This window comes from Haematobia irritans, chromosome 3, assembly GCF_050003625.1.
Source record: "Haematobia irritans isolate KBUSLIRL chromosome 3, ASM5000362v1, whole genome shotgun sequence".
NCBI lineage: Eukaryota > Metazoa > Arthropoda > Insecta > Diptera > Muscidae > Haematobia > Haematobia irritans.
This window is the reverse complement of record NC_134399.1, coordinates 130,651,545-130,663,577: the sequence shown is the minus strand read 5'-3', so window position 1 is coordinate 130,663,577 and position 12,033 is coordinate 130,651,545. Positions and strand designations below refer to the sequence as shown.

At 31.7% G+C, this 12,033-nt stretch overlaps 1 protein-coding gene across 1 annotated transcript in view; it reads right to left on the bottom strand.

Moving 5' to 3' along the window:
- drd (drop dead) overlaps positions 1-12,033 on the bottom strand; it is a 111,644-nt gene that overhangs the window by 10,035 nt on the left and 89,576 nt on the right. Inside the window, exon 5 of the mRNA XM_075299355.1 lies at positions 1,328-1,536. Within this exon, the coding sequence (XP_075155470.1) occupies positions 1,328-1,536 (209 nt within the window). The remainder of the gene's footprint in view (positions 1-1,327; positions 1,537-12,033) is intronic.

Sequence of the window (12,033 nt, the reverse complement as noted above, 5' to 3'; positions counted from 1 at the left end):
ATCTCCACAAGAAGATGTCTTGGGGCAAAATTTCAAGTCGATCTCCCTATTCGATCGAAAATTTGCCTTACCGATTCAGAACCTTACCACGATCAAGAGTACGTATAGTGGTGCACTGAAAAAACTATTGTCGTGAGGTCAAAGATTTCATGTCCTTAAAATACGAATCCGAATTTTGCATAGCAAAGAAGACGTATTTCTCCGATATAAAGTTTTTTTTCCTTCTCCAAAAGTCGATAAACTTTTCAATGAAGTCGTTGTTTCCTAGATTTAAGTGATTCGATCTAAAATTGCGTATTCTAATATAAAAGAAAAATTTGTTCGATTGAACATTTGCCTTACCGATTCAGAACCTCACCACGATCAAGAACACGTATAGTGGTGTACTGAAAAAACTATTGTCGTGAGGCCAAAGATTTCATGTCCTTAAAATACGAATCTGAATTTTGCATAGCAAAAAAGATGTATTTCTCCGATATAAAGTTTTTTTTCCTTCTCCAAAAGTCGATAAACTTTTCAATGAAGTCGTTGTTTCCTTACATTTAAGTGATTCGATCTAAAATTGCATATTCTAATATAAAAGAAAAATTTGTTCGATTAAAGTTGACTTGGCTTTAAAAATTCTGAAAAATTCTTCAAAATTAATGAAAATGTCTTTAAATTTGTTGACTTTTTGCATCTTGATTACAAAGAAAAAAAAATCGTTTAAAAATAGGAGATCTTTTTTGCAACAATTTATTTTAATGGCTTTTTTACTTAAAACATAGCTAATTTTGTAGTCAAGTCCGGATTTGAAAATTTAAGTTGTCGTAAATATGATTTTAAAGGACTCTGATAGCACATGAAGAAAATAGCTGAAAAAACGAAATAATTAAAATTTGTTTCCTAGAATCAAATAAGCAAAACTTAAATTAAAAAAAGAGAATTGTGTTTTATATGTGTCCTTACTTCAATTTTCCGCTTCTTTGGCTCAGATTCAATACTTAAATCATTAGCGTATAGACAAAATCTTTGGAACTGGACATGCTTTTTTCAGTGTGGTGGGTTCACTTTTTTTTTGAGAATATCAAAATTGTAGATTGACAATTGAGTATTGTATGGTCAATAATACCCACTTCGAATCGCCCACGATCTCCACAAAAAGAAATATCAAGTCGATATCTCTATTCGATCGAAAGTTTTCTTAACCGATTCCGAACTTCACCGATCAAGAGTACGTATATCAGTGGAGAGTATAAACCGATTGGTCAAACAATTTGTTTCTTTATTTAATTCAAATATTTTTAAAATATATTTTTGTGTGTGCATATTAATTATTTGTACTTACACAGCCCATGTTGTACCATTATCCCAGGGTTTGTTCTCTCTAACTTGACACATTTTTGGTTCCACTCGAACTTTGAAAGATACTCCAGTTGACACGGTTACATTATTTAGGAACTCTTTTACGCTGTACTCGACATCTTTGTGGGAACATGACGAGGGAACACAAATGCCCCAATTGATGAGAAAGAAACGAGGTACACGATGGCCAGGCTGTAAATAAAAAAAGATAACTCATATATTAATTTGTATTCCAAATAAAGAGTGTTTATGGAAAATGTAATAAAAATTTTTGGAAATAAAAAAAAATTACACTCAACAAAAAACAAACTGCTAAAATTAGCAGTCGTTGCCTGCTGTTATATTTGCGATCCTCATGGTCTGATGAATAGCAATTCGTAACAGTATTCGTAATTGGATGTGATTATTTACAAAATAATTGGATTAATTATGTTTGTGATTTAATTAGATTTTTTTACTGTGTACGAATTAAATTATATTACAAAGTAGTTTCATTAAAATGGTATAAATGTTTTATTTGTTTCTCAAAAAAAAAAAAATAAATAAATAAAATATATAAGACAATATAGTTTTTTTTTTCAAAACACACCTATTATAGTCACTGCATTCCTTTATGAATATTTATAAAAAATAGACAAAAATACAATAAAGCAATATGGATGCAAAAAAAGACAAAAAACAAAATAAAATTTAAACTTGAACTTGAAATTTTAACATTATATTAAATTAAACTAAATTACCAAATCGGATATGTATATTGGTTTATAAGCATTTATTTAGCATCTAATTTTGAGATTTTTCGTTGAACAAATACCCAAAAAATTGGAAATTTTTGAATCATTAATCAGACTGCGTGGTAGATTGACCGAACAACCAACAAATCATAACATTAAGAAGAAATACCAACAAAAATCTTAAGATTATCAATTTAAATCGCATCTTTAAAAAGTTCATTGCACTCTGAAGACTGGTCATTAATGATTCAAATATTATATGTTATTTGTATTTGGAATATAAGAATACCGGTATAGAAGCATACCCTTCCATATAAACATGAATTTGAGTATGAATAATAATTATATGAGACATGTAAATTGTGTATAATGGGTAAAAAAAACCATATAATTTACCCACAGTCTTAGGTAATCACTGTAACAAAAGACTTAAGGAGCAAACTTCTTAAGAAATGTAAATGATACAACAACTGATACAACAGTTGTTGTTTGGAAATTAAAAAAACAAAATGTTTGGAAATTATAAAAAACAAAACTCCAAATTAATAGCTTGCCTTTTTCCGGTAAAATCAGGGATACAAAAGTCGAAGTCTACTTTTGGTAATCGACTAATTCCAATTTATAGACAAGAAAAGTTGAGCTTTAGGAATGGAAAAATGAGACATTGATATGGAGCGTGGTCAAGTGAAAAAATGCTTACTTATTTTTGTGACATCGGCGTTCAGTTAAAATTTTTTTAAATAATCTCAATTTTTTACACCCAAAGAAATTTGTTAGTAGAATTGTTGAATAAGCAAACATTGTCTGCTATTTTTATACCCTCCACCATAGGATGGGAGGTATATTAACTTTGTCATTCCGTTTGTAACACATCGAAATATAGCTCTAAGACCCCATAAAGTATATATATTCTGGGTCGTGGTGAAATTCGGAGTCGATCTAAGCATGTCCGTCCATCCGTCCGTCCGTCTGTTGAAATCGCACTAACTTCCGAACGAAACAAGCTATCGACTTTAAACTTGGCACAATTAGTTGCTATTGATGTAGGTCGGATGGTATTGCAAATGGGCCATATCGGTCCACTTTTACGTATAGCCCCCATATAAACGGACCCCCAGATTTGGCTTGCGCAGCCTGTAAGAGTAGCATATTTCATCCGATCTAGCTGAAATTTGGTACATGGTGTAAGTATATGGTCTCTAGCAACCATGCAATAAATGGTTCATATCGGTCTATAATTATATATAGCCCCCATATAAACGGACCCCCAGATTTGGCTTGCGGAACCTCTAAGAGAAGCAAATTTCATCCGATCCGGCTGAAATTTGGTACATGGTGTAAGTATATGGTCTCTAGCAACCATGCAAAAAATTGTCCATATCGTTCCATAATTATATATATAGCCCCCATATAAACCGATCCATAGATTTGGCTTGCGGAGCCTCTTAGAGGAGCTAAATTCATCCGATCCGGTTGAAATTTGATACGTGGTGTTAGTATATGGTCTCTAACAATCATGCAAAAATTGGTCAATATCGGTCCATAATTATATATAGCCCCCCTCTTGCAGGAACAAAATTCATCCGATCCGGTCCATAATTATATATAGCCCCCATATAAACCGATTCCCAGATTTGTCTTCCGGAGCCTCTTTGAGGAGCAAAATTCATCCGATCCGGTTGAAATTTGGAACGTGGTGTTAGTACGTGGCCTCTAACAAACACGCAAAGAATTGGTCCATATCGGTCCATAATTATATAGAGCCCCTATACAATTCGATCCATATCGGTCCATAATTATATATAGCCCCCATATAAACCGTTCCCCAGATTTGATCTCCGAAACCTCTTGGAGAAGGAAAATTCATCCGATCTGGTTGAAATTTGGAACGTGGTGTTAGTATATGGCCACTAATAACCATGCCAAAATTGGTCCATATCGGTCTATATAGCCGACCCCAAACACACAAAAATTGGTCCATATCGGTTCATAATCATGGTTGCCACTCGAGCCAAAAATAATCTACCAAAAATTTATTTCTACAGAAAATTTTGTCAAAATTTTATTTCTATAGAAAATTTTCTCAAAATTTTATTCCTATAGAAAATTTTGTCAAATTTCATTTCTTTAGAAAATTTTGTCCAAATTTTATTTCTATAGAAAATTTTGTCAAAATTTTATTTATATAGAAAATTTTTACAAATGTTATTGATCCCAAACTCAAAAATTTTATTTCTATAGAAAATGTTGTCAAAATTTTGTCAAAATTTTATTTCTATTGAAAATTTTGTTTAATTCTATAGAAAATTTTGTCAAAATTTTATTTCTATAGAAAATTTTGTCAAAATTTTATTTCTATAGAAAATTTTTACAAATTTTATTGATTCCAAACTCCATTTGTATTTTGGATTTTTTGCTGGGATGGCACTGCAATTTGCACCCGAAATGGGTACATTTGAAGTGGGAGGTTTGAGTGGGTGGTCTATTATGGTAAACGAACACATTTTTTTTTGCAGCCAAAATCGATCAATTTGAATGAACACTTTTCTCCTCACGAAATGGATTCTTTATTTCTTCTATCCAGGCTTTGACCTAGCCATTCTTATTCCACCGTATATTCCCTCAAACAGTTTTGTAAATTATGCCATGCTAAAAAAAACCTCCTGAAGGGTTCCTTCGGTTCTTTAGATCTGCATTGTGGTTGATATTTCTGTTACAAACTTGTTTTTTATTGTATTTCTCTTATTGAGAACTTAGCTATAATTATTTCCGAACGAATGTACCATGGATCCATGGTTAAAATACCTTACGCTTCAAGACCGAAATCTGAAAAAAATACACCACAATATTGTCCCACGATTCTTAAAACAATCATTACAGCTGGCAATATTTCTGGTATATACTAGACAAAAAAGGTATATAGGTAAGTCTACAAATAATTACGAATCTATATGGACTTCTGCACGGTACTTAGAAAGCCAGATTTTAAATTATGAACTTGACATGGACCAATTTTTGTGTGATTGGGGATGGATTTATCTGATGGCTATATATAACTATAGACCGATATGGACCTAGTTAGGCATGGTTGTTAGAGACCATATACCAACACCATGTACCTTTTTTCAAAAAGATCGGATGAATTTTGCTTCTCCAAAAGGCACCGGAGGTCAAATCTGGGGATCGGTTTATATAGGGGCTATATATAATTATGGACCGATATGGACCAATTCCTGCATGGTTGTTAGAGACCATATACTAACACCACGTACTAAATTTCAACTGAGCAGAAGAATTTTGCTCCTCCAAAAGGCACCGGAGGTCAAATCTGGGGATCGGTTTATATGGGGGCTATATATAATAATGGACCGATATGGGACAATTTTTGTACGGTTATTAGGGACCATATAGTTACACCATGTACCAAATTTGAGCCAGATCGGATGAAATTTACTTCTCTTAGAGGCTCCGCAAGCCTGGGGATCGGTTTATATGGGGGCTATATATAATTATGGACCGATATGGGCCAATTTTTGTACGGTTATTACACGGATGAAAAAGACTGTTTTTCATATGTTTGGCTATAAACATTATATGTTTGGAACACAAATTTGTAAACACAATATTTTTGAGTGCAAGCATATAATGTTCATAAACTAGCATAACATGTTTGGGACATATATGTTAATATGTTAGAACATATTATGTTTGGGACATAAAATGTTTGTAAATATAATATGCTTGGATGCAAACATATATTAATTTAGAAATAGGCTATAAACATATATGTGTTTAGTAGCTTGGAGCGCTATTTAACAGGGAGCGATATTGAATTAAGTTGGTGGTTGTTGCTTGTTATTACAAAATTAACATTTTATTTTTCCTTGGGCAATTGATCAGCTACTTCTTTGATCCTTACAAACTTTGTGGTCCGCTGTTCGAATCCCCGTCCGGCAAAAGGTAAAATTAAAATAAAAAAAATATAAAATTGAATAATTTCTTCTACAATGTTTGTATTACAGAAAAAGGTGCTAAGAACTAAAAAATCTCGTGGAAGTGAGAAAGATGTGGGAGAATATACAATTAGGCAGAAACAAAATTTTGAGCATTCAGGTCGAAAACCTATGTTGTTAGCACCTATATTACCTGTTTATTTTCATAATTCATTATGATTGTAAATATATAAATAAATAAAATTTTGAGCACAATATTGTTTGGGAGAATTTTTTTTAAGCATATAATATTTTTGGGTGCAAAATGCTTCCAAACATATTATATGTTCACATAATAACATATTGTTTTTTGGAAGACAACATTATTGAATTTGGATGCAAAAATACAAAATGTTTGGAACTTAGACTACCCAAACATATATTGTTTAAACTAATATGCTTTCAAACATATTATATATTGGAAGAGATCAAACATATAAATGTTTGGGCAATACCCAAAAATGTATATGCTTGAAGCAAAATATGTTTGGGAGTATATGTTACAGAAGCGATTTTTTGTGAGGGTGAAGGGACCATATACTTACACCATGTACCAAATGTCAGCCAGATCGGATGAAATTTACTTCTCTTAGAGGCTCCGCAAGCTAAATCTGTTTAAATCGGTTTATTGGTGGCTATAAGTAAAAGTGGTCCGATATGGCCCATTTGCAATACCATCCGACTTACATCAATAACAACTACTTGTGCCAAGTTTCAAGTCGATAGCTTGTTTCGTTCGGAAATTAGCGTGATTTCAGCCGACGGACGGACATGCTCAGATCGTCTCAGAATTTCATCACCCAGAATATATATACTTTATGGGGTCTTAGAGCCATATTTCGATGTGTTACAAACGGAATGACAAAGTTAATACACTCCCATTCTGTGGTGGAGGGTATAAAAAGTGAACGCTATATGACACTAAAACCAATCTAATTCGATTCGTAGAATTCGGCCATGAAATTATTATGTTTTTAGAAAGTTTCCTTGACTCTAATATTTTTTTCTGTACGGTAGTTAAATGATACTAAAGACGTTTTTGCAAATTTTGAACTCCAAAATTTTTCTTCAAACTAAATACGAACATTTCTTTAACAAGTGAAAATTTTTTTCTGGTTTTAACCTAAAATTAACCTAAATTGTCTAAAAATTATGGGAACTTTTATTGCTGAGTGGTTCACCGTTTTTTGAGTGTATTCTAGCATAAAAAGTCCACATTGTTTCCATTGGTATGCACGACGAAAATCTCTAAACACACAGAAAAATTACTAAGAATTTGGCTGTTGTTATTTTTTATGTTATGACATAATTTATAATTTAATTATATAAATTATACACTTAAAAAATATTGACCTAATATAAAAGATTATGCAACCTAATTTTTGGGACACACAATTTATGGAATATTATGTATCATTTTCTTTAAAATGATAAAATTTTAATCCAAAAAAGTTTATAATCCCTGCCTCAAAATCTTTTTCCATTACATTTTCGACACGTATCTTGGATATTTGCGTCCCTCCGATAAAGTCGTATGTCTTTGAACTAAGGCAAATTTTCCTTAGTCCAAAGACAAGAGAAATCGTCTTTAAAATAATTAATATATTGAATCTATAAATTTAAAGAGGCATTTTATGGCACGTGAATAGTTTCATTAAAACATCACTAAAAGAGAATAAAAATTCGATAAATTAGATGTATATCCTAACTTTGATTTGATTGATACTAGATTTAAAGCTAGATAGGTATTTATTTTAAGAAAGCCGCATCTTCGGATCATATCAAAGTCCTTAACGAAAGGTCAAAATCTTTGGATCCATGTAAAGTTTTTTTTTTGTTTGAGTGTAGACATTGATAAAAATAAACCCAAATTTATTGTTTTAGAAAATTAACATACAATCATAAATATCTTTATATAATAGAAAATGTTGGGCCATAAAATAAATTAGATTTCTGTTATGTCTTTTGGCAGAATTTAAATCAAATTTTGCATTTTTATTATTATTTTATGATACAAAAATAAAATAAAATAAAATAGAAAGGTTCAAAAAAATATTGATTTCACAGAAATGCTGTCTATTATGGGAGAAAAAGTTCGCATATTTATTATCAAATTAGCAAAAAAAAAATATTCGAAATTTTAGCATAAAACGGATTGAAAATTAACCCTTAAATGCACAAGAACACCGACTCCCTCGAAAAATATATAATATGCAAAATGGTAAAAACAGAAACTATTTTTAAATTAAGATACAACAAAGTACACTAATAGAAAAAATTGCGTTTCACAATCGTGAACGGACGTTGTCAAAATGAAACGGAAACGTTCACAAAAAAATTAAAACGGAATGTTCACGATTTCGTCCACGGGCGTTCACGATTGCATGAACGGCATTCGTTTTTCTTTGGTCATGAAATGTCTTAAAATAATCGTTAGACATTGTTATGTCAACTCCGCCGTTGGTGCAATGTGCTAAGGCGACTGTTAACGTGTATCGTGCAGGCAACACAGGTTCGAGTCACGGTAGGGGAAATCTTTTTTTAATTTTGTTTATAAATTCGTAACCATTACGTTTTCAGATCATGAACGCTGGTTGTTGTTTTGAAAATGTATGGTGTCATTTTTACGTTGTCAGATTGTCCCCATCTGTTCTCAGTTTGACAACACATGTGTGTTGATTCACTTTCATGAACGGATCGTTTCAAAATGACCACGCCGTTCATGATTTTTTCTATGGGTGTAAAGTGCGCATTAAACTAAGTTTTTGTTTACAAATAAAAAAATTGATTTTAGTAGTAGAATAGAGAGTAGACATATTTTTACACTACACAGAGTTTTTGTTAACATTGCTTTTAGTTTTGGTAAATATTGTCTGTCTTCTATCTATTTATCAATTTGTAGGTTTTTAAATTTTCGTTCAAAACTTGATTTTCAAGATTACACGGAAGTATTGTAGATTTTACGGAAAAATATATTTTTATACCTTTCACCACTACTGTGGTACAGGGTATAATAAGTTTGTGCATTTGTATGTAACACCAAGAAGGAAAAGTCTGGGACCCATCGTTTAGTATACCGATCGTCTTAGAATTAAATTTTGAGTCGATTTAGCGATGTCCGTCTATCTGTCTGTCCGTCCGTCTGTTCCTGTATTTTTGTGTGCAAAGTACAGGTCGCAATTTAAGTCCGATCGTCCTCAAATTTGGCATAGGGTCTTTTTTTTCGGGACAAAGACAATCGCTATTGATTTTGGAAAAAATCGGTTCAGATTTAGATATAGGTGCCATATATATTTATCGCCGATGTGATCATAATTGGAGTGTTTATCAACCGATATTCTTCAAATTTCGTACATCAGAATATTTTAGATGTCTCGAAAAACTTGCAAAATATCAGCTAAATCGGTTCAGATTTAGATATAGCTCCCATATATATCTTTCGTGCGTACCACAGAGTCCAAAGTTTACTACCGATTTTCGTGAAATTTTGCACAGACAGCAAAATTGACATTCTACCAATGCTTGGTAAATTTGATGGAAATCGGTTCAGATTTAGATATAGCTGTCATATATATCTTTCGACCGATTTGAACTTATATGACCTCAAAAGCCAGAGTTTTGCCCCGACTTACTTCAAATTTTGCACAAAGAGTACGTTTAATAGTATCGGTAAGTGTGCCAAGTTTGGTTGAAATCGGTTGTGATTTAGATATAGCTCGCATATATATTTTTCGCCCGATTTTCACTTATATGGCCTCAAAAGCCAGAGTTTTTGCTTCAAATTTTGCAAAATGGGTACGTTTAATGATACTGTTATGTGCGCCAAATTTGGTTAAAATCGGTTCAGATTTAGATATAGCTCTCATATATATCTTTCGTCCGATTTGGTCTTATATGGCCTCAAAAGCCAGATTTTTGCCCTGACTTGCTTCAAATTTTGCACAAGGAGTACGTTTAATAGTATCATTAATTATGCCAAATTTTGTTGAAATCTGTTCAGATTTAGATATAGCTCCCATATATATATTTCGCCCGATTTATACTCATATGACCATGGGGGCCAAAGTTATACTCCTATTTGTATCTGGAAATGCAAACCTTTATATAGCTCCCAGCAAATTTGAAGTAGTTGAGATGGTAACACAAATGTTGGTCTACATAGTGGCGAAGGGTATAATATAGTCGGCACCGCCCGACTTTAGGTCTTTTCTTACTTGTTTAAAACTGTGTTATGATGTTTTAAAACTTTAACAAACTTTTTCGTAGAATTCGGCCAAACTTTAAAGATTTAAGAATTTTTTTCTGGTTGTATCCTAAAAGATACAGTGCGCATTTATGTGTTAAAAAAAAAAAACTTATTATTTTAATAGAAAATTAATATACAATAATAAAATCCTTATATAATAGAAAATGTTTGCCATACGATAAATTAGTTCTGTGTCTTAAAAATATCTTTTTGGCAGAATTTAAATCAAATTTTTGCATTTTTATTCTTATTTTGCATGGAAAATATTTGGTAAACAAAACGAAAAGAAATAGAAAGATTCATTGAATTATTCGATTCACAGAAATGCTGGCCATTATTGGAGAAAAATGTTTGCATATTTATTATCAAATTAGCAAAAAAAGCTTTCGAAATTTTTGCATAAAACGGAATTGAAAATAAAGAAAACTCATTGATAGTGCAGATTAAGAGAAATTATTCGTAAAATCGGAATTCATCTTAGTCAAATTGAAAGCAAATTATTATCATAATTTTATAACGATCGAAGTTAAGTACACTGTTAGAAAAATATGTTTTTCATACGTACCGATATAAACAAAATGTGTTTCGGACACAATTTTAAACACAATATATTTAAGTACAAACATGTGATGTTCCTAAACTAACACTAAATGTTTGGGACACATATGTTAATATGTTAGAATATATTAAGTTTGGGGCATGAATGTTTCATAAAAATAATATGTATAAATGTAAACATATATAAATTTACAAATTTCGAGTAAACATATATATATTGTGATATTTTATTCAGAGAGCGACAGAGAGAGAGAGAGAGAGAGTATAGAGATGGAAACCGGAGGGTTGACGAAAGATATCAACATAACACAGCGAGAGAATCAAAAGAGACCAATTTCTGTGAAACCGCTTGTATGTTATTTCGCTTGTACTGTTTTATGATAAGGCCAAAAATTTGATATGCTTAAGTCTAAATATTATTTAATTTGAATATCAGAATGAGTATTCGGAGTAAAGAGAATAGACATTTGAAAAAAACAGCATGTGTTTTCGACTTGAGAGCAACATTTCGGAACGTACGAGGAGTAAGTCAAAATATTCAGGATAAGGAAATTAAAAAAATGGTGGAAATATACAAAAAACAAGTATTTACATGAATAAAATATAATAGTTTCCTTTGAAAACTCTTCGTCGGTGCGGGTATCTTGATAATATATGTAGGATTTAAGAGGGTTTGATGACAGATATTGTTCCAAGCAGATCAATTCAACCAGTACACTTCCGGAAGATAAATTTAAAAATTCTACCTATGAATACCAGATCATATTTTGGATTTATAAGAACCAATTTTGTTTGAATTTTAGAGAAATCATAAACATATCATATGTAAATGATGAAAAAAGCCATGATTTGAAATCTTAAATCCGTAGATTTTTACCGCCAATATTTAAATGATAACGAGGAGTAAAATCTGGAAATGTTACTTTTAGTTTCAAGCAATTGATATGATCCTACCCTCAAGAAGTGAAATCGGTCGATCGATAAATGTCTTACATAATGGACCGGTAGAAATAAATGCGATACAAATTGTTGATGGTCAAAAATACCAGTATATTTATATTTTCAGGCAAAGTGGATAAAAAAATACAGCCTAAGAACTAAATCCGGAAGGTAGGTCAATATGGGGGCTATACCAAAACATGGACCAATACTCAAAATT